Genomic DNA, 16,132 nt, shown 5'->3' with positions numbered 1-16,132 from the left:
ATGTTTTCCCCTCAATTCTCCACCGAGATAGGAGAGTTCCTTGGTGGCTCAATGAGTTAAGCATCTGACATTGTCACTGCTGTGGTGTGGGTTTGATCCTTGCCTGGGAATTTTTGTATGTCATGGGCACAACCCCCCCCCCCCAAAAAAAAATTGAGATGGTATTTCATTATATACATATATATATTATTATTATATTTTATCCATTTTCTGTTAAGATAATTTCCAGTTTCTCACCACTATAATATCACTATGAAGACCATTCTTTTAGATAAATTTTTGTTAATGGATTTTTAAAAAATATCCTGCTATGTGTATGTGTGTATTTAACTTTGAAAGAAATTACAAGTTATATATGCTTATTATAAAATAACTCAAATGGTTAAAAACCATTTAAAGTAAAAGTTAAGAGGTCATCTCCCCCCCTTCCCCTAAGAAGATGCCAATTACAGATATATGCTTCTACATCTTTATCCCATGTGTCTATGTATAGCTTTTTATCCCCCTTCCGTCCTTCTTTGATGTTCTTTAAGGGAAATTCTCCTGGCTTTAGAGGTCAGTGACTGGGGAGTGATAAGTTCGGAGAAAAATTATGGATTTCTGCTACTAGATATTTGTCTCTTACAATGAATGCAGGAGTCATCCTATATTGAATAAGTGGAAATATGTGTTCTTCTGATCATATTAGAAAAGTTGGGAGGGATTTTTGTTTTGTTTTGATAATGGCTGCTAATTACATGAATTACATACGTGTTTGCATAGCAGTGTCTTGACTTCTTTCATTTTCTCTTTGGGCTGCACCAGTAGTTTTTGTTGAAGGGTTGAGGTCTGGACTGTTATTATTTATGTTTGAGACTACTAAATGCCATTGGATAGAATTGACCAAATAACAAAATTTTATTTATTTAGTTTTTTTTAAATTTTTTTATTGTAGTTGATTTACTGTGAACAAAATTTTTAGTGGTTTTTTTTTTTTTTTTCCCCTCTCCATGTAAACCTAGCAGTTTAATTTTTTTTTTTTTTTTGTCTTTTTTTGTTGTTGTTGTTGTTGTTGTTGCTATTTCTTGGGCCGCTCCCGCGGCATATGGAGGTTCCCAGGCTAGGGGTCCAATCGGAGCTGTAGCCTCCAGCCTACGCCAGAGCCACAGCAACGCGGGATCCGAGCCGCGCCTGCAACCTACGCCACAGCTCAGGGCAACGCCGGATCGTTAACCCACTAAGCAAGGGCAGGGACTGAACCCGCAACCTCATGGTTCCTAGTCGGATTCATTAACCACTGCGCCACGACGGGAACTCCTGTGAACAAAATTTTAACAAAATAAACCAAAAAATAAAATGCCCACTCTTTTCCCTTCTTTCAAGTATATTTACATGAACTTCTCACCCTCTTAGGAGGTGAGTAGGAGAAGATACTTTATATGGAAAGGAGAGCTAGCATAGTTTTAAGTCCTTATTGGACTTATTCCTTTTTCTTTTTTCTTTTTTTAATGATTTTTATTTTTTCCATTATAGCTTTTCCATTTGGTTTACAGTGTTGTCAGTTTCTACTGTACAGCAAAGTGACCCAGTCACACGTGTATATATATATACATTCTTTTTCTCACATTATCCTCCATCATGTTCCATAGCAAGTGATTAGATATAGTTCCCTGTGCTGTACAGCAGGATCTCATTGCTTATCCACTCCAAAGGCAATAGTTTGCATCTACTAACCCCGGACTCCCTCCCTCTCCCCCTTGGCAACCACGGGTCTGCCAGGACTTATTTCAAGATCATGAAGTTCAGTGGAAAGTGAAAAGCAACATAAGTTCTCTTAACTCCTGGCTCAAGTCCATTCTCCTAGAGTTCTAGACCAGTGCTGTCCAACAGAAATATAAGAGAAGTCATAGATGTAATTAAAAAAATTTAAACTTTCATTAAGCTTTATTTAAAATCTTTATTTAAAAAATTGAAATTAGTGTTCTGTTATATTTAACATAATAATAGTGTGTTTAACCCCAAAATAGTGTCATTTCAGCATATGATCAATTTTAACATTAATGAAGTGGTTTACATTATTTTTTGAACTAACTCTTCAAAATTCACTCAGCACATTTCAGTTGCTTGATAGCCATGTGTTAATAGCTATAGCAATGGCCGGTACAAATCTGAAATCTGAAATGGTTTTTTTTTTTTTTGGTTCCTTTTTCCTTTGAACTCTTCTGTGAGTTTTAAAAATCTAGCATTACTCTAGAAGGAAGGTTTAACAGGAGTCAAATATTTGAGATTGCCTGCAGTACTGTAGGAGGGCTCTGCATTGTATTTTAATGATACTGAATAAAAGATATATTTTAAATTTTCTTATGTCTACATCGTATGAACTTTAAAACCTAAAATGTCAGTCTGAAAATTAACCAAATCTCTGGTGCTTTTACTGTAGCTGGTTTTTTTTTTTTTTTTTTTTTTTTAAGGAGGATCTGTACTGATAGGGATAAGGATTCATTTCAGTTCCTACTCTCCCTTATAACTCTACTTTTGCCTTTTGTAGCTTTGGTTTCCCTTGGAGGTTGTTAAAATTGTTTACTTTATAATATATTCTCTCTTTTGGGGGAATAATTTATGTATCTTCTCACCTGCAGGCTTACCTGCAACAAGTTCAAGATCTGGTGATATTAGAAAGCATAATTCTGCAGACCTTAGGTAAGTTTCTTTTCCTTTAAGACATTAAAGAAGTATATGTGTAATATAACAGTTTCTAAATTTGCAAAATAAGAAACAGGAAGAGGGAGTTCCCGATATGGCGCAGTGGTTAACGAATCCGACTAGGGATCATGAGGTTGTGGGTTCGATCCCTGGCCTTCCTCAGCAGGTTAAGGATCTGGCATTGCTGTGAGCTGTGGTGCAGGTTACAGACTCGGCTTGGATCCAGCGTTGCTGTGGCTATGGTGTAGGCCGTTGGCTATAGCTCCAATTAGGTCCCTAGCCTGGGAACCTCCATATGCCGCAGAAGCAGCCCTAGAAATGGCAAAATGACAAAAATAAAATAAAATGAAGAAATAAAAAAGTTTCTAAAAAAAAAAAAAAGAAACAGGAAGAGAATCTCTTGGGAAGGTTTTTGCACCTTTTAGAGGTTGTGAGCTCAGAGTTTAACTTTGACCTATACCGCAGAGAAATACAGACATAGCTGACATTTGAAATGCATTTAGCAGGGTTTTTTGTTTGTTTGTTTTTTTGTTCTAGGACTCATGATTTGCTTTTTAAGATGTGGCAGTGTTTAACTTTCTGATAAATAATGGTAGAAACTATCATTATTTTCATCAGAGACTGCCTTTGGAGTTCCCGTTGTGGCTCAGCAGGTTAAGAACCTGACATCTCCGTGAGGATGCAGGTTCGATCCCTGGTCTTGCTCAGTGGGTTAAGCATTGCTGCAAGCTTCAGTGTGGGTCACAGATGGGGCTAAAATCCAGCATGGCTGTGATGTAGTAGGCCAGCAGCTTAGCTCTGATTGGACCCCTAGCCCAGGAACTTCTATATATGTTGCAGGTGTGGCTGTAAAAAAAAAAAAAAAAGATTTTCTTGTTCTTGGGTCTATATTTTTCTCTTTAGGTAGGGGATGATTTCATGAGTTGCATTGCAAAGTTACTGGTAGGGCTATATTTTTTTACATATGCACACATAGACACAATGAATTTTCTAAATTAGTTTCTGCTAATTTATTTTAATTATCTGAAAAGTAACTGTATTTTAGGGGACTGTGATATTTTTCTTATGGAATACTTTTTTTTTTTTAATAGCCACACCTGCAGCATATGAAAGTTTCCCGAATATGGGTCAAATTGGAGCTGCAGCTGCTGGCCTATACCACAGCAACACCAGATCCAGGCCATATCTGTGACCCATGCTGCAGCTTGCAGCAACCTCGAATCCTTAACCCAGTGAGCAAGGCCAGGGATTGAACCTGCATCTTCATGGACACTGTGTTGGGTTCTTAACCCACTGAGCCACAATATTATTAATACTTTAATGTGGAAACCTGTGAGAGCTAATTAGTAAGAATCAATTATATTTTAGAATAATTTACATCATGTACATTTCACAGTAGAATTTCTTTACTTTTTTTTTTCCTTACGGCTGCACAGGCGACATATGGAGGTTCCCAGGCTAGGGGTCAGATCAGAGCTACAGCTGCGGGCCTACACCACAGCTCACGGCAATGCCAGATCCTCAACCCCCTGAGCGAGGCTAGGATTGAACCCGAATTCTCATGGATACTAGTTACATTTGTTAACCAATGAGCCACAATGGGAACTCCATAGAATTTCTTTGCTTGTATCTAGAAAATTTTATTTACTTACGCAAACAAACCTCACTGAAAATTCTTATGGATATACTGATCTTCCTTAAGTAACTTTGGTGAAGATCATTTGGAGTTGGATAAAATGATCAGTATTATAATTATGATGATGAAAAGGAATAAAACTCAGGTAAGAGAGGACTAGGTTGTAAAATGTTTTCTCAAGATTAAGCTTTTGAAGCTAATCATCACTTGAGTGACTGCTTCTTCCAACCATATACTACATTTCTGTTGTTCCCCAAAAATGTTTTTTGTTTAGAGGTTATGAGTAGCTCAGGGATCTTGAGACTTCGTTTTTTTGTCTGAGTGGTGCCTCCTAGCTCAGTATATGAGCACCTTAGGAGATAATGTATCTTACAGAAGCGCATGCCTCATACTTTGTGCGCCTCTCTTAGCCTCTGAGCAGGCAGTTTTGGGACGGGAAGGTGAGGGGAGGCCTTGAGTGGTAACTCAGATGAAAGAAGTATAAAGTATTTTGGGTATCTTTAGCTTTTTAACCAGTTACTTTTTTGTAGGCTTCGAACTAACAATTGATCATCCACACACACATGTGGTAAAGTGCACTCAACTTGTTCGAGGTAAGGACTCCTAACTTGAGACACCGTCTTAAATTGTTTTAAATTTTAGAAGCTAAGGTTTGCTGTGGACAAATACATCACGCAGGTGCTTTGGCCAAAATTTAAATTAAAAAACTTACCTGGTTTAAATCAAAATGAGTGGGTGGCATTCTTCTGTTAGGTTCTTGTACTATTTTGAGGTGATCTCCAGATAAAGAGAGCTTCTTGAGGATATTTTTCAAAGCTGGGGGCAGATTTTGAAAATTCACTAAAACATAAGAATCTAACAGCAATTTTAAGGATGTCTTGGGAGTAGGTGATCTTGATTTGGGGGTTGATTGTCCTAGGCACTCTTAAAGGCTACCCAGGGGTCATCTAGAAGTTATTTGAACTTGCTTTCATTGTTGGTAAGCTCTTGGCAGGACTTGCTTATTATTCTGATTTAACTTTGGTAGCTGTAATTGCACGAAACCTGGTTCCTCTTATTTATTTAAATAGTAGTATCACTGTGTAGACACCATTGTGCATTTTAGTTTTGTAGACTTAATTGATAGCACTTATTGGTAGCCTTTATTGTGTGTTTTATCTGAAAACTCCTCAGAGTTTTCCCTGAGTTCTTTACATTTTAAAAGCATTAAAAAGTTTATGTTGAGCAAGGATAGGGTTAAACAGAGATGGATAAATGCTAATATTTAGGGAAGATTAAAAATTGTTTTGTCCCCTGGATCAGGTTTTTGGGGGTTTTTTAATTGTAATATATTTAAATAATTTTTGTTACTTGCTGGTTTTTCTAAAATCTATCAAGGTCTCTGGATTCTAATCTTGCCTCCAAATTAGTTCTTCACCTACCTCAGAATTTCTCAGTGAATTCTTATTTCAGGATCTCTGGGTTACTTGTTAAAAATGCTAATTACATCCAAACCTTTTGAGCTAAACTCTAGGGAGGAAATGCATTTTAAACATGTACCCCTGATTCCCTGGTGTGCAGAAAAAAAAATTTAAATCTGGAGTAGCGTAATTATTATAATTGGACATTGCTTAATCTGTCTCCTTTGATAGTAGAATGTAAACATCAGGTGGTCAGGGACCATATCTCCCTCATTCACCACTATGCTCTCTGCCTTGGAAATAGTAAATGCTTGTTGAATAATTGTTGAACATGAATGGAACTAATAACTTTCTCCCCCCCCCCTTTTGTTTTTTGTTTCAGCAAGCAAGGACCTGGCACAGACTTCTTACTTCATGGCGACCAACAGGTTTATATTTTAACATTTTCCTCTTCTATTTTTGGTATAAGCCTTTTACTTGCGTTAGAATCGTTGCTTTTTGTTGGGTCTGTGGAAACACGACAGGTCTGGCACTTAGTAAACGAGAAGCCAAAGACCTAGGCAAAGATCTTTGATATGATGTGTCATAGACAATTCTCTGGTAGATGTTGATTTTTCTGTAGTTTTCATGCTATACCTTAAAATTTCCATGCTGCTTTTTTTTTTTTTTTAATTTGTAAGGTGGTAGAATTATTTATTGCTGATTGCTTGATAGCTTACTTAATTCTGTATTTTGTTACTTTGCTTTAAAATACCAAGAGTATAGTTCTAAAAGTTTGTTTAAACTTGGGGTTCATTGACAGTGACTAAAAATCTAATTTGGGGAGTTCCCATCATGGCTCAGTGGTTAACGAACCCAACTAGGAACTATGAGGTTGTGGGTTCGATCCCTGGCCTTGCTCAGTGGGTTAACGATCCGGCGTTGCCATGAGCTGTGGTGTAGGTTGCAGACGCGGCTCAGATCCCGCGTTACTGTGGCTCTGGTGTAGGCCGGTGGCTACAGCTCCAGTTGGACCCCTAACCTGGGAACCTCCATATGCCGCGGGAGTGGCTCAAGAAAAGGCAAAAAGATGACAAAAAAAAACCCAAAAAACTAATTTGGGGGATCCTGCTATAATTATGATATTTTAAATGACTCTTCTTCACCTGCTCGTAGATAAATGGGCATGTATATGTGTAAAGAGTTGTGAGACTTTTTCTTTCTCCTCTTTTTATTTATTTATTTATTTATTTTTTAATTTTAATTTTTTTTGTCTTTTTTTTTTTTGCCATTTTCTTTGGGCCGCTCCTGCGGCATATGGAGGTTCCCAGGCTAGGGGTCGAATCAGAGCTGTAGCTACTGGCCTACACCAGAGCCACAGCAACATGAGATCCGAGCCGCGTCTGCAACCTACACTACAGCTCACGGCAACGCCGGATCCTTAACCCACCGAGCAAGGGCAGGGACCGAAACCGCAACCTCATGGTTCCTAGTCGGATTTGTTAACCACTGCACCACGACGGGAACTCCCGTCTCCTCTTTTTAAAGAAAATATATAACTTGGGTTACAAAACGACTTGTTCATTCTCATCTCCAGTTTATTGGTTGTTCATGGAAAAAGATGCTCCTAATGACTGTCAGGGCTAAGAAGTTCATTTTTTTAGCCTGATGGGAGAAATTTTTAAACTGTCAACTCCATACTTGAGAAAGTGATTGTCTCTTTATTATCTTAAATAGATCAAACTGATGGTTGGCAAGAGACAAGATAATTTTTAGGGTATTTCTAAAGACTTAAGGAAAATTTATAAAATTTTTGATATACATAATTGGTAAGTTTTGAGCTTATTCTCAGGATAATTGATCCTTCACTTTAAAAAACTGAGTACCTATTCATTTATTTTTGTTTTGATTTTTTTTATTTTTTTGGTCCTTCATCAGTTTGTAGATTAAATGATGTGTGGTTAAACCAACAAACAGAAAAGTTGTTACCTGAGCAGGTGAGTTAATGGAGAAATCTGTTGAGTGCTGGATTAGAGCACTGGATATTTTTTTGCCTTTCTTGCTCTCCAGTGGTTTTTTTTTTTAATTTTTAAATTTTTTTTTAGTTTTCTCTCTTTTTTTAAATAATGGAGAGTTTTAACTTTGGGTTGAGAATTGAGAGCTCATGACACTCTCTTGTTTCCTTCCCTCTGATGTCAGCCTGCATTTGACCACATTTAGCCTGCAGTACACACCTCCTGTGGTAGCCTGTGTCTGCATTCATCTGGCTTGCAAGTGGTCCAACTGGGAGATCCCAGTCTCAACTGATGGGAAGCACTGGTGGGAGTATGTTGACGCCACTGTGACCTTGGAACTTTTAGATGGTAAGTTTTAGAGTAAGGGACCTTGAAAAGCACTTGCTCTCGATCTGTCACATATCTGCCCAAAGGTGACTTCATTTCAGATGAAAATAGTTAGTTGAGGTTGTTCTCATTTCATTATTCCTGCCTCTGAATTTTTCTTAAATGTTCTAATTTCATTTGTAGAACTGACACATGAATTTCTACAGATTCTGGAGAAAACTCCCAGCAGGCTCAAAGGAATTCGGAATTGGAGGGTAAGAATTACTGCTTTCAGCTTGTGGAATAAACCGTTTTTTCCTTTTTTTCCTCCCTTTTCTTCTTTTGACTGCACCAGTGAATATACCAGAAGTGGATATGTACCCTGGATTAGGAATTCCCCTTTTTGTAGTTACGCAATAGTCATTATTTCAGCTTAACAGCTTGGGTCCTGGCCCAGACGTCAGTTGCTGTAGGTGACAGCGGGATTTATTTTGTGTTTTGCAATTCTTGTGATACAGTCATTTGGTCACATTGGTTGAGTACTTTTTGTGTGGAGACTCTTCACGGGAAAAATTTGGCTTTTCTGAGTCACAGAATATTTGGCCTCTGGTAGAGAAAAGACAGAGTTAGGAGGTTAGAGCTGGTATCATAATTTTGTCTTTGACATTGTTTTTAAATGGATTTTAGAATTTTTAGTATAGATTGCAGTCTAAAGTTATTTTTCAGAGTCTTATGAATAGTGGAATTATCCACCCCCCCCTTTTTTTTCCAGTGTTGGGGAGTTTAAAAATATTCCTTGTATTTCTCAGAAATCTGGACTGATAGGATTAATCTCATTCTCCTGAGTTGAATAAGTATATAATACTACATTTGACCTTGGCCAAGAAGTGATTACATGTACAATATTGTTTTTTAACTCTAGATACTGTTGACTAAAAAAAAAAAAATACAACCTCAAAGTTGAGAGTTAAAGTTTTATTTGGGGTGAAATCAGGACTTGAGCCTCAGGCTGTGGGGAGGTAGTGCTAGGATATTTGAGTTTTGCAACAAAGGGAAAGTAGTAGGAACGAAAGATTTACAGATAACCAGATTTACAGAAAACCAGTTTATGGGAAGATAAAGGTCTAGGCTTACTGGAATCACTCCTTTGATATGCACCTCAGCTGTGGGCCAGTCTAAGTTCCCTCAGGGCTCCCTGGCCTACCCTTGGGAGTGGCTGTTCTCCATATGTCTGTGACATCATTTGTTTTGTCCACTAACTACAGCCGTGGAGGCAGTATTTCAGAGCTGAGATTCTGCCCCGAAGAGGGAAGGAGGATGAGCAAGATGTAAGTCCTAAAGGTGAAGGGGGAGGTGCGTGCAGCCAGGCACACAGTTTACAGAAGTTTGCTGCTGGTCCCCTGAAGGTTGCTGCTAGTCACAGATATCAGTTATCACTGATGGATGTGCTTTTCTAGATATGAGGAGATGCTGCAAGAGTTGGACTCATGAGATCTTCTCCTAAAAATAACTAACTTTCTGAAGACCTGTTTTTCCAGTTTGCCCAGAGCACAGAGTGCCTCACTTCTGGTCTCCACCCTGAGCTCCGCTCAGTGGGTGCTGGGAGTTGGCAGCTGCAGCGGCTCATGTTTTACTCCATGTAGAGGCTGCTGGCACGTGCCAAACTCCAGTTCACAATACTGTGCTGTACGGAAGATCTCTGGGACATAGTCATCTGCGTAACTGAAACTTCGTACCCTTTGACTAATGTCCTTGTTCCCCCTTCCCTCAGTCTTTGATTACCACTGTTCCACTCTCTGCCTCGATGAGTGACTATTTTAGATTCCTCATGTAAGTAAGATCATGCAGTAATTTGTCTTTCTGTGTCTAGCTTCTTTTACTTAGTAAAAAGTCCTCCAGGTTCATCTTTGTTGTTGCAAATGACAGGATTTCCCACCTTTTTTTTTTTTTTTAAGTTGCAGGAAAATAATTTACTATCTTAGCCATTTTTAAGTGTACAGTTCAGTGGTATTACATACATTTATACTGTTGTGCAACCATTATTACCATCTATACCCATAATTTTTCATCTTAGAAAACTGAAACTTTGTAACTATTAAACGATAACTGTCTATTCCTCCTGACTCCAGCCGCTAGCAACACTATTATACTTTCTGTCTTCATGACTTAGACTACTCTGTTAGTACCTACATACCTCATGTAGTGGAATCACACATTGTCTTTTTGTGGCTAACCTATTTCAATTAGTATAATTTCCTCAAGGTTCACCCATGTTGTAGCATACTGTAAAATTTCATTCCTTTTAAAGGCTGAATAATAATATTATGTGTATATACCACAGTTTATATATTCTTCCATTGCTAAATATTTGGTTTGTGCCTGTGTTTTAGCTATCGCGAATAGTGCTGCTATGAACATTGGTATACAATATCTCTGAGACCCTGTTTTCTGTTCTTCTGGATGTATACCCAGAAGTGAAATTGCTGAGTCATATGTGAGTTCTATTTTTAATTTGTTGAGGAACCACTATACTGTTTTCCATAGTGGCTGTGCTGTTTTTCATTCCCACCAAACAGTACACAAGAGTTCTATTTTCTGAGGTCCCTCACCAACACTTGCTTTTTTTTTTTTTTTTTAAAGCTTTTTAGGCTGCACCTGTGTCATATGGACCCTCCCAGGGTAGGGGTTGAATCAGAACTGCAGCTGCCAGCCTATGCCAGAGCCATAGCAATGCCAGATCTGAGCCACATATTCGACCTGTGCTGAAGCTTGCAGCAATGCTGGATCCTTAACCCGCTGAGACACAACGGGAACTCCAACACTTGCTATTATTTTTTTGTTTGTTTTTTGGCCGCACCCTTGGCATATGGAAGTTCCTGGGCCAGGGACCAAATCAAGCTGCATCTGCAAGCGATGCCAGATCCATAACCATTGCACTGGGCTGGGGGTCAAACCAGCAGTACCACAGAGACAAGCCAGATCATTAACCCTCTGTGCTACAGTGGGAACTCTGCCGGCGGTAGCTATCCTAAGGGGTGTGAAGTGGTCTTTCACTGTAGTTTTGATTTGCATTTTCCTAGGGATTAACTCATGATGTTAAGCATATTTTGTATTCTTATTGGCCATTTGTGTATCTTCGGAGAAATGTCTGTTCAAGTCCTGTGCCCCCTTTTTTTTTTTTTCCACTTTTTGTCTTTTGGGGGGTTTTTTCTTTTTTTTTTCCTTTTTATTTATTTTAATTTTTTATTGTTGTGTGTGCCCATTTTCGAATTGGGTTCTTTCTCCATTGAGTTTTAGGAGTTCTGCATATTAATCCCTTACCAGATACATAATTTAAAAATATTTTCTCCCACTATATGGGTTTCCTTTTACTCTGGGTAGTGTCTTTTTTTTTTACCCCAAGCTTTTTAGGGCTGTACCCATGGCATATAAAAGCCAGGGATTGAACCCACGTCCTCATGGATACTAGTTGGGTCCTTTACCACTGAGCCACAATGGAAACTCCTGGGTAGTGTCTTTTGATGCACACAATTTTAAATTTTTCATGAAGTCTTTTTTGGTTACCTGTGCCTTTGGTGTCATGTCTAAGAAATGATTACTAAATACATTGTCATAAAGCTTTTGTCTGTTTTCTTCTAAGAGTTTTATTGCTTTGGATCTCAGATTTAGGTGCTTTATTCACGTTGAGTTAATTTTTGTGTATGGTGTTAGGTTGCAGCCTCATTATTTTGCATGTGGATGTGCAATATTCTCAGCATCATTTGTTGGAAAGACTGTCTTTTTCCCATTGAAATGGTCTTGACACCCTTGTCAAAAATGATTTGACCATATGTGGGAGAGTTTATTTCTGGACTTTTCTATTCTGTCCCATTCATCAGTATGTCTGTCTTTATATCAGTACCACATTGTTTTGATTACTGTGGTTTTTTAGTAAGTTTTGGAATCAGCAAGTGTGAGTCTTCCTGTTCTTCGTTTTCAAGATTGTTTTACTTTTTATTTTTTTTTTAGGGCCACAGGTGTGGTGTATAGAAGCTCCCAGGTGAGGGGTTGAATCAGAAAGACAGCTGCTGGCCCATGCCATAGCTGTAGCAAGGCCAGATCCGAGCCACGTCTGCGACATTCACAAGCTTGTGCCAATGATAGATCCTTAACCTACTGAGCGGGGCCAGGGATTGAACCTGCATCCTCATTCCTCACAGATACCATTTTCCTTTCCGCTGAGCCATAACAGGAACTCCAAATCAATTAAGTAATTTCTTTTTAGGGCGTTTTCAAGATTGTTTTGACAATTCAGGGTCCTTTGAGATTCCATATGGTTGTTTTTTTGTTTTTTGTTTTTGTTTTTTGGGGGCCACACTGAGGCAATATGGACGTTCCCAGGCCGCACCTGAGGCATATGAAAGTTCCTAGGGATTGAGCTAGGCCACAACTGTGAGGTGATCCATAGCAGTGATAATGCCAGATCCTTAACCCCCTACACCACCACAGATGAATTTTTTATTTCTGCAAAAAAATTTCATTGGGATTTTGGTAGGGATTGCATTGAATCTATAGACGTCTTTGGGTATTCACATTTTAATATTCATGTTTGAATTAATGTTCAGGTCCAGAAATGGGATGAATTTCCAGTTATATTTTATTTCTTTCAGCAGTGTTTTGCAGTTTTCATTGTATAAGTGTTTCACTTTCTTGGTTAATGCCTATTTTATTCTTTTTGATACTGTTGTAAATTAATTATTTTCACAATTTCCTTTGAAGATTGTTTATTGTTTGTGTAGAAAGATGCAACTGAATTTTATTTGTTGAATTTGTATCCTGCTACTTTGCCAAACTCATTTATATTAATTCTAATAAAATTAGGATTTTTTTTTTTTTTTTGGTAGAATCTTAGAGTTTTTCTCACATATAAGCTCGTGTTATCTACAAACAGATAACCTTACTTCTTATCCAGTTTGGATGCTTTTTATTTCTTTTTCTTGCCTGATTGCTGTGCCTAGGACTTCCTGTGCTATGTTGATTAGAAGTGGTGAAAGTGGGCATCCTTTCCTTATTTCTGATCTTAAAGAAAGCTTTCAGTCTTTTACCGTTAAATATGATGTTCAACTGTGAGTTTTTTTTATATAGCTTATTATGTTGAGGTAGTTACCTTATATTCCTAGTTTGTTGAGTGTTTTTATCCTCAAAGTGTGTCGAATTTTGTCAGATGCTTTTTCTGCATGACTTGAGATGATCATTTAATTTTTTTTCATTCATTCTATCCATGTGGCATTCCATGTGTTGAACCATCCTTATACTCCAGGAATAAATCCTACTTGGTTGTGATACATAATTTTTTAATGTGTTGCTGAATTCATTTTGCTAGTATTTTGTGAGGAGGTTTTTTAATCAGTGGTTATAAGGGTATTGGTCTGTAGTTTTCCTTTCTTATGGTGTTTTTGTCTGGCTTTGGTATCAGGGTAATGTTGGCCTCAGAGAATAAGTTGAGAAAAGTGTTCCCCTCTCTTCAAATTTTTGAATTTTTCTTTCTTTCTTTCTTTCTTTTTTTTTTTTTTTTGGTGCCACACTCACAACATGTGTGTGGAAGTTCCCAGGCCAGGGATCAAGCTGGTGCCACAACAGAGACCTGAACCACTGAATGACAACACCAGATCCTTAATCCACTGAGCCGCAAGAGAGCTCCTCCACTTTTATTTCTGATTTTAGTAGTTTCAGTCTTCACCTTTTCTTTTCTTTTGGCCACATCCATGGCATGGGGAAGGTCTGGGGCCAGTGATCAAACCCATGCCATAGCAGTGACAACACCGATTCTGTGCCGCAAGAGAACTCCTTTTGCTCTTTTATTCTCAGATTTGTCGATTTCGTTGACCATCTCAAAAAACCAATTTTTGTTCGATTTTTAAATTTTTTCTATTTTATCTCTGCTTTAATCTTGATTATATCTTTTCTTCTGTTAGCATTGGGTTTAGTTCTTTATCTAGTCCTTAAGTTAGTTTATTATTTTGAGGTATTTCTTTTTTTTTTTTTTGGCACCCTTTGGCATAGGAAGTTCCCAGACCAGGGATGAGATCCGAGCCACAATTGCGACCTGCACCACAGCTAGGCAACACCGGATCCTTTAACTCTCTCTGCTGGGATCAAACCTGCATCATGGTGCTATGAGACGCCACCAATCCACTTGCACTACAGTAGGAATGCCTTATTTTTTAATGTAGTGTTTTGTAGCTATAAATTTCTCCCTTGGCACCGCTTTTGCTGCATCCCTTAAGTTTTTATTTTCTTTTTTAAGAAATTTTTTTAAGTAAAAAAATCTTTTGTTAAAATATAGTTGATTTACAGTATTGTGCCAATTTCTGCTGTACAGCAAAGTGACCCAGTCATACATTCGTATACATTGTTTTTTTTAATGCTATTTTCCCTCATGGTATATCCCAGGAAATTGGATATAGTTCTGTGTTCTCTACAGTAGGACCTTGTTTATCCATTCTAAATGTTGTAGTTTGCATCAAACTCCTAGTCTAGTCCATCTCTCCCTTCTCCCCCTTGGCAACCACAAGTCTGTTCTCTATATGAGTCTGTTTCTATTTTGTAGATAGGTTCATTTGGGCTCTATTTTAGAGTCCACATGTTAGAGATATCATCGGGTATTTGTCTTTCTCTTTCCGACTTTACTTAGTATGAGAATGTCTAGTTGCGTTCGCTTTGCTGCAAATGGCATTATTTATTTTTCATGGCTGAATAGTATTGCATTGTATTTATGTACCACATCTTCTTCATCCATTCTTCTGTCCATGGACATTTAAGTTGTTTCCCTGTCTTGGCTATTTTGAGTAGTGCTGCTATGAACATTTGGGTGCATGTGTATTTTTGAAATATAGTTTTGTCTGTCCGGATGTATGCCCAGGGGTGGGATTCCTGCATCCCTTGGTTTGCAGCCTAACATATGGTCTATCCTGGAAAATGTCCCATATGTGCTTGAGAAGAATGTGTGCACTGCTGTTTTGGGGCAAAACGTTATTAAGTCCTATTTCCTTATCTTCTGTCTGGTCTATTTTTGTGAGTGCGTTATTGGAAGTCTCCAACTATTAGTGTAAAACTGTTTTCTTTTTTGCTTTTTAGGGCTGTACCTGCACATATGGAGGTTCCCAGGCTAGGATTGAATCAGGGCGACAGCTGCCGGCCTGCACCATGGCCACAGCAACTCAGGATCCAAGCCACATCTGCGACCTACACGACAGCAAGGCCAGATCCCCAACCGAGCAAGGCCAGGGATCAAACCTGAGTCCTCATGAATACTAGTCCGATTTGTTTCCACTTCACCACAATGGGAACTCCCTGTCTATTTCTTTTTAATTCTCTTAGTTTTTGACTTTGTAAATTTTGATGATCTGTCATTAGGTATGTAAGTGTTTATAATTGTTATGTCTTATTTCTGTAGCTAGCCTTTTAAAATGTATACTGTCCTCTTTGTTGAAACATTTTTTGATTTAGAATCTATTTTGTCTGCTATTAGTATAGTTATGTCTGCTCTCTTTTGGTTATGGTTTACATGGTATATCTTTTTACATTTTTTCATTTTCAGTATGTTTGGGTCTTTGGATCTGTTGCTTGTCGATAGCATATAGTTGGAGCATATGTTTTTATTCATTCTATAAGTATGTCTTTTCCTTAAGAGTAAGTAATTACAAATAAGAAAGGCAGTTCCCGTCGTAGCTCAGTGGACATGAATCTGACTAGTATCCATGAAGACATAGGTTTGATCCCTGGCCTCACTCAGTGGGTTAAGGATCTGGTGTTGCCATGAGCTGTGGTGTCGGTTGCAGGTGTGGCTCAGATCTGGTGTTGCTGTGGCTGGCAGCTGTAGTTCCAGTTTGACCCCTAGCCTGGGAACCTCACATTTTGGTAATTCTCGCAATATTTTAAAGTTTTTCTGTTGTTGTATTTGTTATGGTTATCTGTGATCAGGAGTTTTTAATATTACTGCTAGGACTCTCTGAAAGCTCAAATGATGGTTAGCATTTTTTAGCAGTAAGACATTTTTAATTAAGGTATGTCTTTTTTTTACATAATGCTGTTGCGCATTTAATAGACTATTAGTGTAAACAATCCATGGTTTT

At 38.1% G+C, this 16,132-nt stretch overlaps 1 protein-coding gene and 1 long non-coding RNA gene across 2 annotated transcripts in view; one reads left to right on the top strand and one right to left on the bottom strand.

The window, feature by feature from the left end:
* Positions 1–16,132, top strand: part of CCNT1 (cyclin T1) — a 40,002-nt gene that overhangs the window by 14,432 nt on the left and 9,438 nt on the right. The window contains 5 exon segments of the mRNA XM_003481561.4: positions 2,619–2,679; positions 4,849–4,911; positions 6,101–6,146; positions 7,897–8,060; positions 8,223–8,293. Of these exon segments, the coding sequence (XP_003481609.2) occupies positions 2,619–2,679; positions 4,849–4,911; positions 6,101–6,146; positions 7,897–8,060; positions 8,223–8,293 (405 nt within the window).
* On the bottom strand, positions 6,374–7,315 carry LOC110260655. The gene is made up of 2 exons (XR_002343931.1): positions 7,177–7,315; positions 6,374–6,556 (listed from the first exon to the last, which is right to left on the bottom strand). It is a non-coding gene; the product is annotated as an uncharacterized LOC110260655 (long non-coding RNA).

The sequence above is a fragment of the Sus scrofa genome, chromosome 5, assembly GCF_000003025.6.
Source record: "Sus scrofa isolate TJ Tabasco breed Duroc chromosome 5, Sscrofa11.1, whole genome shotgun sequence".
NCBI lineage: Eukaryota > Metazoa > Chordata > Mammalia > Artiodactyla > Suidae > Sus > Sus scrofa.
The sequence above is the reverse complement of the archived record's forward strand: the minus strand, read 5'-3'. Positions and strand labels throughout refer to the sequence as shown.